This window comes from Antechinus flavipes, chromosome 3, assembly GCF_016432865.1.
Source record: "Antechinus flavipes isolate AdamAnt ecotype Samford, QLD, Australia chromosome 3, AdamAnt_v2, whole genome shotgun sequence".
Classification (NCBI taxonomy): domain Eukaryota; kingdom Metazoa; phylum Chordata; class Mammalia; order Dasyuromorphia; family Dasyuridae; genus Antechinus; species Antechinus flavipes.
The window spans coordinates 606,709,328-606,733,251 of record NC_067400.1 but is presented as its reverse complement, the minus strand read 5'-3'; the positions used below and the strand labels follow the sequence as shown (position 1 = coordinate 606,733,251).

The following is a 23,924-nucleotide window of genomic DNA, read 5'->3' as shown; positions in this document are numbered from 1 at the left end:
TTTAAGTGAATGTTTAATCAGATCCCACCTTCTTTCAGCTACTGAGGTCTTAATTATCCTCACTTTTATAATACTTGGGGCTTATATGAGGTTGGCTTTGACTCACAAATGTTCTACTGTCTTGGTAAATAAAGCATGTAATCCATGGTCATTCTCCCTTGGTTTCCAGGACCTGCTTTAAACACAGGAGCCTGGAAGTAGGGCAACCCCATGGTCAAATAAGGAAGGGGTTGCTAGAACTCCCTTTCCTGCTCACTGAGGAAGAGTAAGATATCCCACACACACACACCTTCCTTTGGTCTACAGGTGGTGCTTTTGAAAAGGAAAGAACATGGGGCCTGCTTGAGCCCTTTATCATCTGAAGAAGACCAAAAACCTGGATTGACCAATCAGAGAAAGTACTTTGTAGAAATTTTGAGCCTTCTGGACTGTTATAGGAATGACTCATGACTGCTCTCTGAGTAAACTTGAAATTCTGTCATATTAGGCAACTACAAAATCAGATCAACCTTGCCTAGATATCCAGTCACAAGCACCCAACCCTTTTGTGAACTCAGTCTTATCTCTGGCTCTGTCCTACTTACCTGCACCCTTGAGAGAAGTTAAGACTCACACAATTTTTGATTATCTTTCTTAAACTGAACTCAGGAGAAAGATTGACCACACACACACACACACACACACACACACAGCAGTTAAGTCCCAAGACTTGCATCAGAATCTTCCTGACTCTGAGCAGCTTCTTTGGAGGACACTGAGGATCAAATAAATACGGCATCCTGGCAGTGTGACCCTCAGCAAATCCCCTAACCTATTTTTCCTTGGCAGCTCTCTAAAATTGTAGATTGTAGAGAAAGTGCTGACTTACATCAGTAGAGGGATTTTCCTCTGCAATAGTGAACTCCCAAGCCTAGTTTCTTTTCCTATGTCCAATTTTTAATTTATTTTCACTTCCATATTGATCCCTCGCTATATCTGTGCTAATTATGCAGACCTTAGAACATAGTATAAAAAAGAAAAAGAAATGATATTTTGTAGTAGAGATATGTTGCTAATTTTCTCTACCTGCTTTCCAGGCTTCTCCAACCCCCCCCCCCTTCCCCCCCCCCCCCAGCCCTTCCCGCCCCCAGCCCTTTCACATCACTAACTTCAAGAGGAAAGCTTCAGGACTTTGTCTTCCTTTTGCGTCCATCTATAGGCAAGGAGAGGGGTGGGAAGACAACAGGGAGGAAGGAATAAGAAAAGAGGAGACAGGGTGTCAGGGAACTAGGAAAAGGAGAATGGAAGGGAAAGACTGAGTAAAGTGATGATGATGAGGGAACTGGGAAGATAGTCAAAATGGGAATCAGGAAGGAAAACAGGAAGTGGCTGTGCAGCTGGCTTGGGATCTTCCTCTGAATTTCTTCCCTGATTTGTGGAGTCAAGTCTACAGCCATTCCTCTTCTCTCTCCTAGAATGGAGGCCCATTTTTTTTTTTTGTTGAAAGGGAGGTTGGAGTAAGGAATTGGACAGCAGGCACTCCTTGTTCAGCCTCCCCCAAACCTGGATTCTTACCATAAAGCAGTATATGTTTACCATCTATGTGGATCTCAGTCTGATGTGCTCACCTCCAGAAAACATACAGTTTCCTGTTCTTTTACCAAGCTCTTCAAAGACAGTAAAGTGAAAGTAAAAACTGCAACTATGTCAGCAGGTAAAACTAAGTTCTCTCAAAAGGAACAACTCTTTTCATTCAAAGATGTGACCACAACTGACAGATAAGTATAACAAGAATGAATTTGTAAAAGAGAAAACAAGCTGTTGATAATCAGAAACTTCAAAATATCCCCAATTTCTTGAGTTCAGGGAGAGAATGTGCATTATGTATATCAGTTAGATAGTACAGTGAATAGAGTGCCAGGCCTGGAGTGAGGAAGACCTGAGTTTAAATCTGACCTTGGACACTTACTAGCTGTATGATACTGGGAAAGTCACATCATCCTGTTTGCCTCAGTTTCTCTATCTGTCAAATAAAATGTGTCCAAAAAAAGACACATTAGTGTCTTTGTGAAGAAAATTTCAAATGGGGTCATAAAAAGCTAGACATAACTGAACAACAATCATAATGGAGTTGTATACAAAGACAAGAAGTTTTACCACATCCAGAGTGGGGGCTGGAACTAGGAGGAGGTGAAAGAGTAAGAGAAGGGAATCTCTAACTGATAGAGATTCTAAAGCTCTTAACTCTTCATTTCTCATCAGTGACTTTTCTTGCTTTCCACTCCAGAGAACACCATGATCCTTGGGGGCAGGAACTATATTTCTCTCTCTGTGTGTGTAGGTGTGTATATTTGTATACATATACATATATATATATATATATATATACATATATATATATATATATATACACACACACACACATATATATGTATGTATATATATACATGCTTATACACACATATTAATACATGCATAAAAAAGGAAAAAAAAAGTATGTTTCACTGTGTAACTAGGCTCTATCAGTTCTTTCTTTGAAGGTAGATAGCATTTTTTTTCTTTTTTTATTAAAGTATTTTTTTTATTTTTTAAAGCATATGCATGGATAATTCTTCAACATTAGCCAGTGCAAAACCTTATGTTCCAATTTCTCCCATTCCCCCATGCCCTCTCTAGATGGCAAGTTGTCCAATATATGTTAAACATGGTAGAAATATAGGTTAAATCTAATATATGCATACATAGTTATACAATTATTGTGCTGCACAAGAAAAATCAGATCAAACCAGTGGGGGAAGGAGGGGGGAGAAAGAAGCAAAAAAAAAAAAAAAATGTAAACAAATAACAACAAAAAGAGTGAAACTACTATGTTGTGAACCACACTCAGTTACCACAATCCTCTCTCTGGGTTTAGATGGCTCTCTTTATGACTGAATAATTGGAACTGATATGAATCATCTCATTGTTGAAGAGAGGATTGATCATCAGAATTAATCATTGTATAGTCTTGTTGTTCCATGTATAATGATCTCTTGGTTCTGCTCATGTAAGTCTCTCCAGGCTTCTCTCAAATCATCCAGCTGGTCATTTCTTTTTTTTTCTTTTTTTTTAAGCTTTTGGTTTTCAAAACATATGCATGGATAGTTTGACAACATTGACCCTTGCATAGCCTTGTAATTCAGATTTTCTCCTTCTTCCCCTCCACCCCCTCCCCTAGATGGCAAACAATTCAATTTATGTTAAACATGTTAAATCCTCTATGTATTGTTAGAATCCTAGTGTTAACTCAATGGAATTGATACAATGCTTATTGGTTCACACCTTAGAGCAAATCCTTACAAAGTGATAAGTCAGTTGTCTAATTTAGCATGGTACTTAGCAAATTCTTTAACTCACTAATATATTTAAGTACTCATTGGAGTTCACAAGTATGAGAGATTCACAAAGTTAACTTTGTAACTTTGTGAATTCACACCTCCTTTAATTTCTCCCTCAGAGGAGGAGTCAACCTTTGGGAGATCATATATAAAGAAGCTCTTAGCTTCAGGTTAGTCACTTTGGAACACTGCCAGGAATCAAAGAGGAGCACTCTGGGAGATACAGAAGCCCTCTCAGACCTCTTGGAACCAAAGAGGGAGAGAGGCCTCAAAGAAAACCAACCGGGCTATATTGAAGGACACAGTAAAAGATTTGAACTTTTAGCACCTGGCTGCATTTGAGGTGATTATTGATCTGAACTGATACTAAGACTGCCTCCAGAAAACCTCCCTGACAACCTGCTCCCAGAGAGAACTATTATATTTTAAAGAGACAAATACCACGATGTATAAACATATTTATACAATTCTCTTGCTGCGTAAGAAAAATCAGATCAAAAAAGAAAGCAAATAAGTAGGAAAACAAAATGCAAATGAACAACAACCAAAGGAGTGAGAATGTTATGTTGTGATCCACATTCAATTCCCACAGTCCTCTCTCCTGGTGTAGATGGCTCTCTTCTTCACAAGATCCTTGGAACTGGCATCAATCATCTCATTGTTGGAAAGAGCCACATCCATCAGAATTGATCATCATATAATCTTCTTGTTGCTGTGAACAATGATGGTTCTCCTCATTTCACTTAGCATTAGTTCATGTAAATCTCCCCAGGCCTCTCTAAAATCATCCTGCTGATCATTTCTTGTAGAACAATAATATTCCATAACATTCATAGACCATAACTTTTTCAGCCATTCTCTAATCATGGGCACCCACTCAGTTTCCAGTTTCTTGCCACTATGAAAAGAGCTGCCACAAACATTTTTGCACATGTGGGTCCCTTTCCTTCTTTAAGATCTCTTTGGGGTATAAGTCCAATAGAAATACTGCTGGGTCAAAGGGTATGCACAGTTTGATAAAGTTTTGAACATAGTTCCAAATTGCTCTCCAGAATGGCTGGATCTGGTCTGTTGGTCATTTTTTACTGAACAATAAAATTCCATAACTTTCATATACCATAACTTATTCAGCCATTCTCCAATTGATGAGCATCCATTCAGTTTACTTCTACATAAAGGACTGCCACAAACATTTTAGTACAGGTGGGGTCCCTTTCCCTCCTTTAAAATTTCTTTGGGATATAAGCTCACTAGAAACACTGCTAGATCAAAGGGTATGCACAGTGTGGTAAAGTTTTGAGCACAGTTTCAAATTGCTCTCCAGAATGGTTTTATCCATTCACAGTTCCACCAACAATGTATTAGTGTTCCAGTTTTCCCATATCCCTTCCAACATTTGTCATTATCTTTTCCTGTCATCTTAGCCAATATGACAGGTATATAGTGGTATCTCAGAGTTGTCTTAATTTGAATTTCTCTGGTCAATAATGATTTAGAGCACCTTTTCATATCACTAGAAATAATTTCAATTTCTTTATCTGAAAATTGTTCATATCCTTTGACCATTTATCAATTGGAGAATGGCTTGAATTCTTATAAGTTTGAGTCTATTTTAGAAACGAGGCCTTTATCAAAACTTTGAAGGCAAAAACATTTTCCCAATTTATGGACAGCATTTTTTAAAAATCAAAAGTCCTTTGGAATTTTCTTGAGTCATTTTATTACTGAGAATAACTAAGTCATTCATATCTAATCATCATAGAGTATTGGTTTTACTGTGTACAATGTTCTTTTGGTTTTGTTCACTCCACTTTCCATCAGTTCATGTAAGTCTTTTTGAAGCCAACTTGGTCATCATTTCTTATAATATAGTAATATTCTACTACTATCACATACCACAATTTGTTCAACTATTCACCAACTGATGGGCATCACTTCATTTTACTTCAATGTCCAATTTTTTCATTACAAAAGAGCTGCTACAATTTTAAAAATAATAATGGCTTTTTATTTTTCAAAATATATGTAAAGATAATTTTCAACACTCATCCTTGCAAAACAACAACAACAAAAAGCAATTGTACAAAATTCTTCTCCCTCAATCTTCCTTTCTCCCTCCATTAGATAGCAAATAATCTAATATAGGTTAAACATGTATAAGCCTTCTAAAGATGTTTCCACATTTGTCATTCTGAACAAGAAAAATCAGATCAAAAGGGGGAAAATGAGAAAGAAAAAGACAAGCCAGCAAACAAGAACAAAAATGGTGAAAATTCTATGCTTTGATCTACATTCATTCCCCATAGTCCTATTTCTGGGAGCAGATGATTCTATCCATCACAGGTCTATTAGAATTAGCCTGAATCATCTCTTTGTTGAAAAAAGCCAAATCCATCATAATTGATAATCACATAATCTTGTTGTGCTATGTACAATGTTCTCTTGATTCTGGTCACTTCGCTCAGCATCAGTTCATGTAAATATCTCCAGGTTTTTCTAAAATCAGCTTCCTGATCATATGTTATAGAACAATAATATTCCTTAACATTCATTTACCATAACTTATTCAATCATTCCCTAACTGATGGACATCCATTCAGTTTCCAGTTCCTTGCCACTACAAAAAAGGCTGATATATTTTTGCCCATGTGGGTCCTTTTCCCTTTTTTTGTGGTCTCTTTGGAATACAAGCCTGATAGAGATACTGGTGGATCAAAGGGTATGCATAGTGTGATAGCTTTTTGGGCATAGTTCCAAATTGTTCTCAGAATAGTTGTATCAGTTCACAACTCCACCAATAATGTATTATTGTCCCATATCCCACAATCTCTCCAACATTTATCAGGATCTTTTCGTGTCATCTCACAACCTGAGAGAAGTGAAGTAATACCTCAGAGTTGTCTTAATTTGCATTTCTCTAATCAATAGTGATTTGAGCATTTTTCATATGGCTAGAAATGGCTTTAATTTATCTGAAAATTGTTCATATCATTAGACCATTTATTAATTGGAAAATGGCTTGTATTCCTATAAATTTGAGTCAATTCTTTTTTTTAGAAATGAGGACTTTATCAGAACCTTTGGATGTAAAAAAAAGTTTTCCCAGTTTTCTGCTTCCCTTCTAATCTTGACCACACTGGTTTTGTTTGTACAAAATCTCTTAAATTTAATATCATCAAAATTATCCATCTGCTTTTCATAAAGTTCTCTAATTCTTCTTTGATGATAAATTCCATTCTTCTCTGCAGATCTGAGAGGCAGACTATCCCTTGTCCTCCTAATTTGCTTATAGTATTACTCCTTGTGTCTAAATCACGAATCCATTTCAATCTTATCTTGTTATAAGGTGTTAGGTATTGGTCAATGCCTAGTTTCTGCCATGCCTTTTTTTCAGTTTTTCCAGCAATTTTTTGTCATATAGTGGGTTCTTTTCCCAGAAGCTGGAGGCTCAATTTATCACACACTAGATTATTATAATTGTTGAACTTTTTGTCTTGTGAACCTAATTATTCCACTATTCTATTTCTTAATCAGTACCAAATGGTTTTGATGACCATTGCTTTATAATATAGTTTTAGGTCTGTTACAGCTAGGCTACCTTCATTTGCCTTTTTCACCAATTCCCTTGAAATTCTTGACTTTTTGTTCATCCAGATGAACTTTGTTATTATTTTTTCTAGCTCTATATAATAATTTCTTGGCAATTTGATTGGTATGGCACCAAATAAGTAGATTAATTTAGGTAGAATATAAGTTTTTATTATTTTACCTTGGTCTACCCATGAACACTTGATAATTTTCTAGTTGTTTAGATCTAATTTTACTTGTGTGAAAAGAGTTTTGTAATTGTGTTCATATAGTTCTGGCTTTATCCTGACAGGCAGATTCCCAAAATTTTATATTATTTACAGTTATTTTGTTTTTTTTTTAGTTTTATTTTTGCCATACCAATTAAATTGCCAAGAGATTGCTTCTTCCAAATTTCTAATTTGGTATTTAATTGGGTTTTTAAAATGTGTTCTTTTCCTAGATTTTTTAGTTGCAACTCTATTCATTTTTTCTTTAGGAATTTGGATGCCATACCACTTGGTGCAAAAATGTTTAGTATTGATATTATTATTTCATTATCTATGGTACCCTTTAGCAAAATGTAGTTTCCTTCCTTATATCTTTTGATTAGGTCTATTTTTGCTTTTGCTTGCCCTTAGATCAGAATCACTTCCCCTGCTTTTTTTTTTTTTTTTGCTTCAGCTATAGCAAACTAGATTCTGCTCCAGCTTTTTACTCTGTGTGTATCTCTCTGCTTCAAATGTGTTTCTTGTAAACAATATTGTAGGAGTCTGGCTTTTAAGCTATTCACATTCAGTTAAAATTACTAATCCTGTATTTTCCATAATCCTATTTTCCCCAAGTTATACTTTTCTCTCTCCTTTCTCCTTTCCCTCCTCATCAGTTTTCTTTCCAGTCACCACTCCCTCAATCCACTCTTCCTCTTCTCATCCCCTCCCCCTTTCTTATCCCTTTCCTTTTTTACTTCTGCCCTCCTTTCTATTAAACTCCCTTTTTTTCTTTCTCCTTTCCCTTCCTGCTTCCCTATAGGGTGAAACTAGTTTTCTATAGCAAACTAAATATTTGTGATATTTCTTCTCCAAGCCAAATCCAATGAGATTAAGTTTCAAACAATGCTCATCCTCCTCTCTTCTTTCCCTTAAGTGTAATAGGCCCTTTTTGCCTCTTTATGGGAAGTAATTTACCCCATTTTTCCTCCTTTTCCCTTTTCTTCCAGTACAATTTCTTTTTTATCCTATTTTCTTTTTTATATCATCATATTAACGTTAACTTATATCTACACCCTCCAAGTATACCTCTATCAAAGATAGTTTTTAAGAGCTACATATATCATCCTCCCATGTAGGGATGTAAACATTTTAATTTTTTAAATCATAGTTTTTTTTCCCTTTCCTTTTTACCTTCTTTTGGTTTTCTTTAGTTCTGTATTTGAAGATCAAAGTTTTTGTTCAGCTCTGGTCTTTTCATCAAAAATAATTGAAAATCCCCAATTTTATCAAATGTCCATCTTTTCCCTAACAGATAATGCTTAATTTTGCTGGATACTTGATTCTTGGCTGCAGTTCAAGTTCCTCTGATCTCTGGAATATTATATTCCAGGACCCTTGATAATTTAAAGTAAAAGCAGCTACGTCCTGGGTAATCCTGATTGTGGCTCCTTGATATTTGAATTGTTTCTTTCTGGCTGCTTGTAGTATTTTCTCCTTGATCTGATAATTCTGGAATTTAGCTATAATATTCCTTAGAGTTTTCATTTTGGGGTCTCTTGAAGAAGAAGAAGAAGAAGATGATGATGATGAAGAAGAAGAAGAGGAGGAGGAGGAGGAGAGAGAGAGAGAGAGAAGGAGGATAGATAGAGAGAAGGAGGGAGGGATGAAGGGAGGGAGAGAAAGGGAGATACAGAAAGACACAAAGAGAAATATGACATAACATATATACATGCATAGATAATAGATGGAAAGATAGAGGTAAAGGAAAGGATAGAGGAAGATGATTGAAAGATAAGACAAAGATAGATGGTTGAATAGAGGGACAGATAGACATATAGATGGGTGGAAAATAGAACAAAAGAAGGTAAGAAAGATAAATAGATTAAAACAATTTGAAAAGTTTCAAAATCAGCTCTCCTATGCACAGTTTCTTCAAACCTCCTTATTCCAAGTTTTTATCCCCCAACACTATTAAATTCTCCTATAGATAGAAGTAGAAAAGTCTAGAAAGGACAGACTGTTCTTGGAGAGGATTGAAGGAGATTGCTCTGGGCACTGCCTCAAAATCAAGGCTGTGTCAGAAACTTGGAAAGGAGAGAACAGAAAGGAAGGAGGAATCTTCTAGTAGAGATGAGAAAGCCTGATGGTGGAAGACCATCCTCCTGCCTTTTGGCAGGATCATCTTTTGTCATTTTTTGGTTCTCCTTCTGGCCTTTAGAAAAGAACAAGTTGAGGGCTCGGAGAGGGACTGTGTCTGTCCTACTTTTCTTTCCCCTTTTGCAGGTAGTATCATGGAAGCCTACTTCTCTCTTTATCAATGAATTCATTCTTCTCATTTATAGGCTTGTTCTTCCCAGAGAACAGCAAGTGTTTGAAGGGATACCTTGAAGGTTTTATGTTTCATAGGAGGATTTGGTGTAAGAGGGCTGTCAATTTACAGGCTTCATATTATGAATGATCCTATAATTCTTCCAAAAAGAGCTCTAAATCTTAAAACCTGGCTTCACTTGCATTTTCTATGGGAAAATGAATCATTTGACTCATGGGGCCACTGAGAGTGAGGCAGATCCCAGAGGTCTAATTCTATTGAAAAGGAAAGGGATGTAGATGGGACACAGTCCTGTCTTTGAAGCTCTGTTTGTGAGTATTCAATATACATCTCTTTTTCATTGAGGAAACTGAGGAGAGCATACAGTCTTATGCCCCATTCTCATGACATATAAATAGGAGCATAAAAAAATTAGAGAGGTGGTAAAAGGTTCACAGTATAGAAAACAATGTGCTAGATATTTGGAGAGACAGGATTTAGGAAAGACAGAGTAAGGCAATATGGCAGAGCAGATGGAATGCTACACTGGTCCCCAGTCCTACCTCTATCAAGCTAGAAAGCCAATCAACTTGAGTCTCTGAGTCTCAGTTTGCTTATCAGGATAATGGGAATGGGGTCATCTAGGTGGCATAGTAGAGTGCCAGACCTGGAATTAGAAAAATATTATTTTGCTGAGTTGAAATCTGGCCCCAGACAGTTACTGGTTGTGACTCTGGGTAAGTCATTTATCCCCGTTGGCCAAAGAGCTAGAGAAGGAAATGGCCAACCACTCCAATACCTTTGCCAAGAAAACCCTAAATGAGGTTAGGGAAAGTCAGAGCTGAAAACAGCTTTCAAGACTCAGATGAGAAAATGGGTGTAAACAATTTGAAAAGTTTCAAAATCCACAGATCTCCAAACCTCCCCATTCCAGACTTTTAGCTCTCAACACTATTAATGAGTTCTCCTGAGATGCAAACCATTTTGAACCCAATCCAGTCAAGCCAAATTTCTTTAATAAGGGCACTACTTTTCTCCCCCCTTCCTTGTTAATCCTTAACTAGTTCTAGTTTATATTATTCCTCCCCTCAATTAGGTCTTTGTTAACACAGCACTAAAACTCTTAGTACTGTCCTATTGCTAAAAAGGACAAGCTGTAGCTGAAACTTAGAGTCCCTGGATTGGGAGAGGTAAAAACCTTGAGGAACCATATCCAAATAATAGCTTCTATTTAAATAGCATTATAAGGCTTGCCAAATAAGATAAAATGAAATAAATTTCTTCTTGGTCTTACAACAACCCTGAGTAGATGCTATTATCTCCATTTTACATAAGAGCAAAAATAAGATAGATAACGAGGAAGTGTCTTGAAGACTAATGAACTCAAGGTGTACCTGATTACAGATCCAATGCTCCGTGTACTTTGGCACCACCTCGGGCCATTCCAACCACTTTTATTTAGTAAAAATGCTCAGAATGACAGAATCCATCCAGCTGGATGGGACTTTAGAGGTCATTTAATTTAAGGTCTTTGTGGATTTCTTTGACAAAGAGAAGATCTAACTCAGTTTCAATTGATCAGTGAGGGACAGAAGCAGCTACACCCAAAGAAAGAACACTGGGAAATGAATGTAAACTGTTTGCATTTTTGTTTTTCTTCCCAGGTTATTTCTACCTTCTGAATCCAATTCTTCCTGTGCAACAAGAGAACTGTTTGGTTCTACTCACATATATTGTTATCTAGGATATACTGTAACATATTTAACATGTATAGGACTGCTTGCCATCTGGGGGAGGAAATGGAGGGAGGGAGGGGAAAAGTTGGAACAGAAGTGAGTACAAGTGATAATGTTGTAAAAAATTACCCAGGCATGGGTTCTGTCAATAAAAAATTATAATTATTTTAAAAAATTAAAAAATTAAGGTATTCATTTTATAGATGAGGAAAATGAGAATCAGAGGAGTTAAGACTCAGAAGAATCTGCCTCAGAGGACATGTCCAAGGTCATACAACTAATAAGTAGAACCAAGATTTGAACCCAGATCCCTGCTCCTAGTGTTCATTCTTAATAGTTCGATTCCCCAAATTCATGTAGATTTTAATGGCCTATTTATCAATGCAGAAGATGTAGATTTCAGAATCTATGAGCAACAATAGTTAAAATAGGAAGCTAATAGATGGGGAACTAGATTGGACTTCTTCCTTTCCTGCTAGGCTTCCTTCTCTTGATCCTAGTGAAAATTCCTAGTTACAACTGTTTAATTAAAGATAGGGCACCACTATCCACCTGTAAGTTTTTCAGGAATCTGGGCATCAGGTTACATGTCCTATCACTGCATCTACTCCCCACCCTAGAACAGTCACTCTCTGACACTAGACCAGAGGCAATGTCAATCCTGATAAGGGAATTAAACCCTTCCTGTTTGGAGCCCTTCCTCAAGGATCAGTTGTTTTAATGGGTGAGAGAGTGATTGAACTCTCCCAACCCTATTGTCTCCCTCTAACTGATCCCAGATCACAACTTATTTTTCTTCCAGTTACAGGAAAAACTTCGCCTTCTGATCCCTCTGTAGTACATATTCTCCCTCTGTGCTATACAAAACTTCCATTTCTTGCCCCAGAACAATTTTCAACACTGCCCTCGTCCTGGAAATCATATGCCTGTCAGCTCCCCTCTGGTTCTATTCACCATCGCTGGAACTCCCAAGACCAAAACTCTTCTTCACAGCTATCATCCCCCTATCTGTGTAGTCTCTTACATTAGAATACAAGTTATTTGAAGGTAGATATCATATTTCACTCTAGTTTTTGTTTTCCAAGAATACTTCTTGAATAGTAGGTGCCTAATACTTTCCCTCATTTTGTTCATTTGTTTGTTCTTTTATCCCTTTCTTCCTTCATGTTCCCTTCCAAAAGTGAAATTATTCCCACTCTAATATGAACCCCAAGGATACAAAGTAACAACCCTTCACAAGGCAAAGTTGGCTTAAGATGGTTTATTTTGCTTGAGTCTGAAACACTTAGATATTCAACACATACCAGGTGCTTGGGAAAGTTGATACAGGATTACAAATTAATATATCCAAAAGCAAATCTGTTGGGCTAGCCAGGAAGAGGTAACACAGTAGCAGCTAAGAGGTATGATTGGATTACATTTAGTGAAACACCTCAAGTGGGTTATAATCCATTTAGGCTCCAGACTTCTTGTGTTAATGATCCTGGCTGACAAGTATACATTTAAAAAAAAAAGAATTAGATGGATTAATAACAGTCTAAATGTCATTTGAAACAGTCATTTCCCCCCAAAAAGGAGCTCCCCAGTCTCAGGCTAACAAGTGCCTGAGAACCGCAGGCATTTCCATTCTTATGTCTGCCTCTGGGCAGAGACAATACCTGGGGCAGGCTCTGTCCTGGGCTAGGACAGAAGGGGAGAAAGCACAGGGCACACAGATGGCCCCAAGAAGAGATCCAGTCATTAAAGCTGGTCTCCTGGACTGCTTGGAACAGACTGGGGGATTGAAGCACAGGTTTTGAGCTCGGTCTTAGGCTACCACACTCTGCATTTCTCCTCAGGATGCATTACTGTCCCGTTGTGGCAATGGAAGGCTTCTGAAAAGGCTTCAAAGTTTTGCAAGGATCCCATGACCCTGAAGGACACAAGTGGAAACAGGAATGAAAACCTAGTTATGGACAAATGTCTGCTAGCTCAATGGGCAGCTAGATGGTGCAGGGGACAGAGCGCTGGGCTTAGAGACAGGAAGACCTGAGCTGCGATCCTGCCTCAGACATGTCCTAGCTGTGTAACCCTGGACAAGTCACTTCACCCAGTTTGTCTCAGTTTTCTTATATTTAAAATGAATTGGAGGAGGAAATGGCAAACCAGTGTCTCTGCTAAGAATATCTCAAATAGAGTTGTGAAGACTCAAACACAACTAAACAATTAAAAAAAAAAAAAAACAACATAAGTAGTCATGAAGGGGACACATGCAACTCTAGAATGTTAGGATTGTGACCTAGGAAAGAAGTTTGGATTGGGAGGTAGATGGAGTCTTGGGTTGTGGCAATATCAGTAGCCAAATAGTAGAGTGAGTACTTAAGAAGACCTGAATTTGAATGCTGCCTCTAACATTGGCTCTGTGGTTCTGGGTAAGTCATTTTTCAGCCTCAGTTTTCTCATTTGTAAAATGGGAATAATAATAGCCTCTATCTCACCTGTTACTATGAGGACCAAATAATATCCAGAGCTTTCATTTTATAGATGTTATTCAACTTAATCCTCACTATGATCTTGTGAAGTCACTATTATTATCTTCATGTTGCAAATGAGGAAACTGAGCCTTAATGTTATTACACATTCACAATATACAATGTATAGCATACTATGTTATGTACAAACATGAACACAATGTAGTCTTATGATATACATAGAACATTGTTATAATTATATGTCATTATACTATTACATATAGTATATATGTCAATATTATATTATGCAATATACACTATATAATTATAATCATGACATATATACATGTGTTAGTTTGCATATTACATGTTAATTATTATATGTGTTTATTGTTCACTTATTTCATTTGTATTCAATTCTTTATGACCCCCTTAGGGATTTTCTTGCAAAGATACTGGAATGTTTACTATTTCCTTTTATTATATTTTATTATAATATTATATTCATGTTATTAAACCATCTAATTTTTAAAAAAAATGTATAGTTATCAGCCAAGAAGTCTGGAGCCTAAATGGTATAACCCAGTTGAGGTGTTTCATTTAATGTAATCCAATCATGCCTTTAAGCTACTACTGTGTTACCTCTTTCTGGCTAGCCCAAAAGGTTTCTAATCCTGTATCAACTTTCCCAAGCTCATGTTCCAGATGAAGAAACTGAGGCACATAGGGTAAAGTGACTTGGCAAGGTTCACAAAGCCAGGAAGTGTCTGAGGCCAGATTTGCATTCAGATACTCCTGACCCCAGGTCCAGCTTTCTAGCCACTGTGCCATTTAGCTACTCTAATATAATATATTTTGATAAATTATATTACTTTATGTATGCCATGATTCACAATTTATGTGAAATGGAATATAATATCTTAGACAATTATTAGAATTATAATTAATATAAAATTATTATATTACTATATTATAATAAAACATTATACATAGACAATATTATAATTATAATTAATGTGTAAATAACATAAATATATATAAATATAATAAAACAAACAGTTATTATGATAACATCGAGAATGATGACAGTGTGTTCTGGTAAGCAGAAAGTTTAGAACCCAGAAGGCTGAAGTCTCATCCTTTCCTGACATATACTAACTCTGGAAACTCTCAGTGCTCTTGGTGAGATTATAAAACTCTACATTGAAGAGGAAGTACACACCTACTTCAGTAGAGGGAGTTTCCTCCTTTGGAAGTTCCCCATACCAGTGACATTTCAGATCCAATTCCTATTATAGTTATAATTATTATGGTAGGTCCTTTGCCAACTTTGCCATTAGCTCAGTGCCCACTCTATGGACGACTCAGTGTTTCCATATGGAAAGGGAATTGCCTTAACAGACTCTAAGCTCCCTTCCATACCTCAAAACAAACAGGGCTTGTGTAATTAGATGGTGCCTCATAAGCGAAAACTGAAGGTCTTTTGTGTCTCTGACAATTTTGTGCTGGCTCTGGGGAGACTGAAACACCCCTTTTGGTTCCAGCTTTGTAGGAGGGATATCTCAGAACACTTACCATGGCAAGTAAGTTAATTAATTCTCTGAGCTAAACTCACTTAGCTGGGCTGGAGGGCTGAGCCCTACCACACCATTTGATCAAGGTGGGAGAGAGCAAGGTTTTGGGTGGCTTGAACTCCACTGGCAATTTAGGGAAATCTAGAGATCCTCGCTTGTTTTAAATATATGAATTAATGAAATGAAATGAAAAATGAATAATAAAAATAATTAAAAATGAATTAAATATGAACAGAGGATCACCAAAAAATAAATGGTTAATGAAAATAAAGGTGCAGTTTTTTTCATGGAAACAACAAACACGGACCTGGGAAGATTTTGAGGGGTAGAAGAATATAGAAGTGCCTATCATGCTGTGGCCCAGGAAATTAATCAATTGGACATGACTAAATTTTTTTTTATCCCCAATCATAGACCTCTACAATTTATCCTGAACCCTTAACAGTCTGTGGGCCCCAAATGAAGAAGCCTTGGTCTAGAGCTTGGGGCCTGATTACAGAGGGGAACACTGGTGACAGGGTAGGGTATGCAAATCTGGGGGAAATAAACATATTCTCAAAGACTCAGACAATACTCCTTCCTTCCCTCCCTAAAAAAACACTGACCCAAGAAATCTTCATGGAGAAACAAGGAAGGCAATAACTTGGGAGATACAATGGCATTTTGCATGTCATTAGTATAGAGAGGGAGACAGTTAGAGTGTGAATGCCCCTCTGGTAAGTGAAGGAATAACTAGAATAACTAGAAATTTTTGTACTCAGGCTTTGAACCACAAACCCTACCTAGGGCATACCACTCCATCATCTGGTGGGTTCCCTTTTTTATTATTCTTGTTAGTCTGTTGCTAAGTCTTACTGGACTTAGGTCACTGAAGGAGCTTCAAGTATTGCTTTCTAAACTGGGAAACTTTGAATTCAGTGCTCCGGGCCAGAGCTCGGTTGGCCTGCCCTTGTTCCAGCTTTGCTAGCAAGTTAACTCTCTCTTTCCCCATATCCTTCTGTCTCCTCATTTTGAATCATGAGAGTGTTTTGGAGTAGTCTCCCCAAATGAGTTCACTCAAGGATACCCCAATAGAAGTCAACCTGGCTCAGGGAAGAGAAAAGGTTGGTTTATATGTGGGGTTTCTTTGGAACGGGTTGTCCTATAAAAGTCCCAGCATCTGGGGACATTCAGGGATTTGGCTTCCTTGACCTCAGCAGGTAGATCCAGAATGCTCTGCTTGCCTGTACTTCAGAGGACTGTGGACGTCTGTCTTTATGGACTGACTGGCATATTCCGGTCTGTAGGATCCACACCAAACCTGTGGGGAAAGAGTGTGTCTTCTCATAGAGCTTTGGGTAACAGCTTACACATCCCTATGGCAGAATACAGTGGGCCCATCTAGAATTCTCTTGCTCATAGCTGTGGTCCCCAGTAGACTTTGCTTGCACAGAATAAACCCAGTCCCCAGTCTAGCCCCTTACCAGCCTCCAAATCTCCTGTCATCGGAGGTTACTGTGTACATGGAGAACAGTGGAATGGTGTTGGGGAGGAGTGCTGAATCCAAATATTGAAAAGAACCAGAAACCAATTAATTCTCTGTCATCCGAGGAATGGTCAAAGGAACTGGACATTTTTCACCTGAAGCAGATTAGACTTGGGATGGAGCCTGGTATCTGTTTTTGAGATGAAAGATATCCTACCAATTAAAGCCATCCTTAAGTGGAAGAACTGCTCCAAGAGGTGTGGTTTTCCACTTCGTGGGAGTCTTTAAACAAAGGCTGCGTAACCACTCATTGGGTACGGTGTGAAGTTGACGTTCTTTTAAGGCATTGCTTGGAACAGATTGCTGCTCCGGTCTGTTCCAAACCTTACATTTTGTGATACTGTTAATTTATTAGCCAATTGACCTTTGGTAAGCTCATTGTCCTTCTTTGGGCCTTAATTTCCTCATCTGTCCAATAAGAATAAATTAACTACTACTCTGCCTTCAAAGCAAGACTTGGGGGAAGATTATAGGAGCTTGGGGGTAGAGAAGTTAAATGCCTATTGCAAATGTGGCTGGCCAAAAGTTGTAATACAGTTTGATCTGAGATCAAATCTTTTCTTTCCCTCTTTGGGTCTCAGTCTACACATTTATGAAACAACTCTATATTTCTTCCATATCTCAATTTCTCATGCTTTATATAAAGAATTAATTATATAAATTATATAATAAGCATATTTATTATATAATTATACATTACGTATATATGTATATATGTAAAGGGGTATAATTAGAAATCTTTGTACTGAGGAAAATTCAGTGGAAAAGAGGATGGGGACCTCAGGGCACACTATCTGTCCCATGTTGGGAAGAAGGCAAGTTCATGATTTGCTGGTTTCTTCCTTTATCATATTTTTATTGCTAAGTTTTGTGGCTGCAAAACTGTAGGAGGAACGTCATATGTCATACCCCTCTATATTTCTATCCCCTGAGCAAAACCTTTATTCATCCCATCCTAGTTGTACCTCAGCCAATATGGAGGCCACCTGAAATCCAGAAAACTTTAGTCCCTTTGACCTAGGGAAGTGAAAATGTACAAGGCAAGAGAGGCTGAAGAGATCCCTCCCTATCCAGGTAACAAGCTTAAGGTCCCACCTGGGCAAAGTTGATGAAGAAAAGCTGTTCATGGGTAAGATTCAGTCCTGGCAGTGTGGGTTCTCTTCCTTCTTGTTCCATCCACTTTATGTAAGCCTATGTATAGGATAGATAAGGCCGGGGTTACCCAGAATGTGTGAGAGCCCATCATGGCAAAAGATTTTTCTATCATGGGACCAACCCAATCTGGCATAAGCACAATGATAATTGCTGACAGTTATATAGCACCATATAAAATATATACCTACTATGTGCTTTATATTTGTTATCTCATTTGATCTTCACAATAATTTTGAGAGGTAGAGGGCTGTTCTGCTCCCATTTTACAAATCACTATAATGATAACAATAATAGTAAACACTTATATAATACCTACTATGTGCCAGATACTGAGATAAGCACTTGATAACTTACTTCAATTGATTATCATAGCAACCCTATAAATTAGGGGATGTTCTGATTCCCATTTTACAGATGAAGAAAGTGAGGCAGGTAGAGGGTAAATATCTCATCCGGGGTAACATAACTGATAAAATGTCTAAGTTTGGATTTGAACTCAAACTCTGTGCCTTATCCACTGTTCCATGAGTTAGCCCCAGATATCCCCACTCGGGTTTCAAGTTTTGGGGCATCACAGACAAAGCCTTGTAAATGGAAGCTCTCATTAGCTAAAGGGCAGGCCCAACTAAACAGAGGAAGCAGGATAAATTGGTAACAGATTAGTAGTCAGAAGATCTCAGTTCAAACCCTGGCTTGGTTGCTGACTGCTTCTGTGATCTTGATTCTTCTGGGCCTCAATTTACTCATCTGTTAAATGAAGCTCTAAGGCCTTTTCTGGCTGTAAGTTGATGATCTTAAAAATCTTTTGTCCTGGGTTTCAAGTCGTAGGATCCTCGTTTGAGTTATGAATCTCATCCTTGTTGAAATCCTTTGACAAATCATTTCCCCCCACTCTGCCTCAGTTTCCCTATCTATAAAATGAGGGGGTTAGACTAGATAATTTCTGTGTTCCACTTCTTCCTAAATCCCAAGATCTTTCTGCCTCTGTTTCAGGCTTCAAATACTCAAGAAATAATTTCAACATACAGCTTGGCACAGAGGACCATCTATTATATACAGTAAGCACTAAATAGGGGCTGAATGAAGGAATGAAATTCAGCTTACCTTATAAGCTTGCCGTATGCCTCCATTATCTGCAATGTTTTCTCCTAGTGTGCCAATGCCACTCACCTTTGGGTATGAGAAAGAAAAAGCAGAATCATTGGAACAAGACATTTCAAACTATTCCCCTCCAGCCCCATCCTTTCTCTGAAGTCCAGCTAAGCCACCTCTTCCAAGTAGTCTTTCATAATCTTTCACATCATTCCTGCTTTTTGTTTCCTCATAGTATCTTCTGCTTTTTCTGGTTTTCTATATACAGCAGAATTTTCAATCAGCTGAAATCTGATTTCCCATGGAGATATACTTTTTATCTCTATGTTCCTTTAATTTGCTTATAATATCACTCTTTATGTCTAAGTCATTAACCCATTTAGATTTTATCTTTGTGGTGTTAGGAGTGGGTGGAGCCCTAATTTCTTCCATACTGGTTTCTAATTTTCCCAGCAGTTTTTGTCAAATAGTGAGTTGTTTTCCCAAAAGCTGGGGTCTTTGGGTTTGTCAAACACTAGATTATTATAGTTATTGACTATTTTGTCCTGTGATCCTAATCTATTTCACTGATTGACTACTCTAATTCTTAGCCAGTACCAAATGGTTTTGCTTACTACTGCTTTATAATATAGTTTTAGGTCTGGCACAGGTAGACAGCCTTCATTAGCATTGTTTTTTTCATTAATTCCCTTGAAATTCTTGATCTTTTGCTCTTCCAGATGAATTTTATTACTATTTTATCTAGATCTATAAAATAATTTCTTGGGAGTTTGATATGGCACTAAATAAGTAGACTAATTTAAGGAGTATTGTCATTTTTATTATATTCCCTCTGCTTACCCATGAGCACTTGATATTTTTCCAACTGATTAGATCTGGCTATATTTGTGTGGAAAGTATTTGATAGTTGTGTTCCTATAGTTCCTGGCTTTCCCATAGCAGATAGGCTACTTTGTATCTCTTGAGTAATCTTGTACACATATCTTATGCATATATTGTCTCCTTTCATTAGGTTGTAACTTCTCAAGAGCAGGGACCTAATGTTATGTGTCTGACACATATTGGGTGCTTTAAAAATTCTTGTTGGTTGCTTGATTAATTGGACAGTGCAATTATCCACTCCCAGCCCAGCCTACTGACCTCCAGGCTTTCGTTTGCCCAGGTTCCTTTGAGAGCTGGGTGCTCTAGCTAACAAGGGAGGATGTCACTCTCACTCACGTGCTGGCCACCTGCCAGGTCCCAGGTATAGTTGCCATACTGATATACCATGCAATTTGTCTGTTCCTTGAAATGCTGGGATGAGAAGTTACTCCACCAGTCCAACATGTTTCCATCTTTGTCAAAGTTCCTGCCTGAGGGAAGAGAAGGGAAGGAGACAGCCCGGGGAAGATAGCCTGGCTCTAGAAAGAACAGGGATACTAACACACAACCCAACCCATCAGCAACATTGAACAGAATAGGAAATGAGTTACTGCCACTGCTGGGAGGCCACATAGGGTCATCTGAGAATCCATATGGGCAATTTGATTCCTCAATGGATAGAGCACTAGGCTTGGAACTAGATAAACTTATCTTCCTGAGTTCAAATCTGGCCTCAGACACTTACTAGCTGGGTGACCAAGGCAATTTGAAATCTGTAGTCCAAACACCTCTCAGGACTTCATCTCCATACTTTCTATAATTGTGTGCTATCCTAGCCATATTGTCTATCCAATTGCTCTCTAAACATAATATTCCCTCTCCCACCTCCACATTTTTGCTCAAACTATACCTTTTGTCCAGAATGCACTCCATTTTCACCTCTGCCTGACAGACCTCCTAATTTCTTTCAAAGCTCAGCTCAATTTCTTATGATTTTTCTGACTCCTCCTCTTACTTAAATATCTCTTTACATGTTGTTTCCTCTATCTAGTAAACTGATTGGAGGATGGCACTATGAATCCCAAAACCCCACTGAAGGAGGGAGATCAGCTCAGGACACCCCCATAGTTCTTGGTGGCTTGCCTGACTTTGCCTCCTTCCCCTGAGTAGGTACCTTTCCTGGCTCCCCTTCCTGATCTCTTTGTTATTGAATTGCAAACTCCTTGTTTTTGTATCCTAAGCATTTAGTACTCTGACTGATACACAGTAGGCACTTAATAACTGTTTACTAATTGATTGTTAGTTCCTCCAAGTGAGGAATTGTTTTATGTTCTTGTGTCCTGAAGTTTTGGTGGGGAGACTGAATTTGTGATTTTTATTGGTACAAATACCAACTTATTGGTACAGGGTGAACATGGAGTCTCCCAATGCACATGGACATCTATTCTACAAGTGAGAGTTAACTTAGGACAAGAAAAAATAAAAGAACTGCTCAGGGTCACATGGCCTGAGTACAGCAGACAGGATTTGAATTTAGCTCTTCCTGATTCCAAGATCTCTCTCTATGCATTATGTGATTCTTCCTGCTGATCAAGAAGTACTTAGTGAATCCCATGCTCAATCTTGTGATAAATCAGGCTTTCTTCCTGGGAGGCTGGACATATTCATGCTTCCAGCTTCTAAGATTTTGCTTGTAGAGCTGATGGGGCCTTGGCCAATGTCTAGTAGACCCCTCCTCTGACAGATAAAAAACAAGCCCAGATGGGCTGCTGTCTCCAATGGGAAACTTCTAGGTTTTGGTAATAGCCTTCAAGCAGAGACAGGATGATCAGTTGTGGAGGATTTCCATTTAAATGTGGGTTGGACAAAGGTGATTTCTGGGATCTTTATGACACTCAGGCTCTAAGTGACTTGCCTAGTGTCACATGACTAACACATGGTAGAGATTCAAACAAGATTCTTTACAGATTCCAAACCTACTCACTTCCCTTCATGCTACCCTTCCCTTCTTACACTGTGCAGTGGGGCTCAGCTCTTGAGTCTTTATTAAACTTGCACACATAGCTATCCCATAGCCTCTACCAGGATGGATGGTTTTTGAAATCAGATACCAAAACACCATCTTTGTCCTTCCTCATTTCACCCCCTGGCCTGGACTTCAGCACTGAAACTTGGAATATTAACATTGGTCTCTGTCCATGGGGATTAGATACATGGTGTGTTTGAGAGGAAAGAGAGGTGGAAGAGGATCTTACTCACCATTGTCATCAAACCCATGTGTGATCTCATGGCCAATCACCATCCCAATCCCTCCAAAATTCAAGGCCTGAAGTTGCTGTTTGCTGAAGAAGGGGGGCTGCAAGATCCCAGCAGGAAACACTGCAGAACAAGCAGTAGCTTATAGCTTATAGACCTAGAGCTGAAAGGGACTTCAGAGACAACTTACTCCAACTTGTTATTGTGCAGATGAGGAAACAGACCCAGAAAGGGAAAATAAATTGCTAAAGTCACACAACTAGTGTCAGAGGCTAGATCCGAATCCAGGTCCTCTGATACTAAAACTGGGGCTCTTTCCTTTATAAGACTCTGTCTGCCTATTGCCTTATTCTTTTAGATTGCTCACTGCTTAGGAGGAGATCACAGGATTATAGAGTCATAGATTTTGTCAGTCAGCCAGCCAATGAACATTTATTAAGCACCTGCTGTATGCCAGGCACTATGTCAAGCACTGGGGATGCAAAGAAAAACAAGAAATCCATAGTCAAATGGGGGAGACACCATGAAAATAACTTCAAATAAACAAAATACAGGACAAACTATTGTCCCCATTTTCTAGATGAGGAAACTGAAGCTCATAGAGAAATGTCTGAAGACATAAGCTCAGGTATTCTTGACTCCCAGCTTAATGATCTTGGCACTATAGAAGTGAGGCTAGACTGAACTGATACCATTTAGCACCCAGCTTACCGGGCTGAGAATCTGGTTCCCAGTCCTCCCATAGAAGACTACAGAACTCCTCAAAGGTCCCTAATGGATGCTCAGTGGTCATATATGGGAGTATGAAGGCCACTTCCTTTGAGCAGGTTTTCCTTTTCCCTTCTAAGTCCATAATTTTTTTAGGATCTGTGGGAGAAACCCCTAACTTCAGTTTTCATATACATGTCTTTCCTCCATTTGTTAAATGAGATTCTCACCCTCATTTGAGGTTAGTCCTTTGTGGCTTTAACCTATACAAAAAGACAGTTAAAAGAATGCTGGCTTTGGAGTGAGAGGATCTGGGTTCCAATTCTGATTGCCCCTGACTCCCTGTATGACCTTAGACAAATAATTTTCCTTTTCTGGGCCTTGGTTTCCCCCTCTATCTTCAGAACTACTCAAAAGTAGAAGGGAGTGGTAATCCCTTCTGGAAAGTTTTCAGTTAAAGACTGGACAACTCTTTGCTGGAAACTTTAGAGTGAGCATTCTATTTGAGTGTGGGGTACCTGGATGGCTACTGAGTTCAGTTTTAATTCTCAAATTCTAGATTCTGTGTGAGCAAGAAAGGGGGACAGGCTCTAGATTAGAGAGACTTCTCACATGTATACTTATATTGTATTTAATTTATACTTTAACATATTTAACATGTATTGGTCAACCTGCTATCTTGGGGAGGGGATGGAGAGAAGGAGGGGAAAAAATGGAACAAAAAGTTTGGCAATTGTCAATGCTGTAAAATTACCCATGCATATAACTTGTAAATAAAAAGCTATAATAAAAAAAATAATATTTTTTAAAAAGAGAGAGATTTCTTAGAGGTCCCTTCCAGTCCTACATCAAAGGTTCATGATCCTCTGTCTCCTTATAGAGATTGGACTAAAAGACCTTAGATGACCTGCTTGCTCTTCATCTGGGAGCCTATGGCTACCTCCCTTCTCACTGTCAGGGTAGGAGCGGAGGGCACTGGCCACTAAAGGTTCTTGTTCTTCTTTCTGGAAAAGGACCATGACATCAGGAAGGTGATGTCATGACTTGCAAGTGAATTGGATTTAAGTGAGGGAGGGCTTGCTCTTTTTTTTGGATCCATCTAGCTCCAGTGGCTGGATATAGAA

The 23,924-nt window shown here is 38.3% G+C and overlaps 1 protein-coding gene across 2 annotated transcripts in view; it reads right to left on the bottom strand.

The window, feature by feature from the left end:
* Window positions 1-12,425: 12,425 nt before the first annotated feature.
* The window catches only part of MMEL1 (membrane metalloendopeptidase like 1), a 64,643-nt gene continuing 53,144 nt past the window's right edge, over window positions 12,426-23,924 (bottom strand). Inside the window, exons 19-24 of one of the 2 annotated variants that reach the window (XM_051988750.1) lie at window positions 22,096-22,215; window positions 20,194-20,327; window positions 18,988-19,053; window positions 17,824-17,919; window positions 16,427-16,503; window positions 12,426-13,091 (exon numbers count right to left, since the gene is read on the bottom strand). In XM_051988750.1, the coding sequence (XP_051844710.1) occupies window positions 12,992-13,091; window positions 16,427-16,503; window positions 17,824-17,919; window positions 18,988-19,053; window positions 20,194-20,327; window positions 22,096-22,215 (593 nt within the window). In that variant the 3' untranslated portion in view covers window positions 12,426-12,991. Of the gene's footprint in view, window positions 13,092-16,394; window positions 16,504-17,823; window positions 17,920-18,987; window positions 19,054-20,193; window positions 20,328-22,095; window positions 22,216-23,924 lie in introns of both variants that reach the window. The other variant, XM_051988751.1, reaches the window with a different exon arrangement.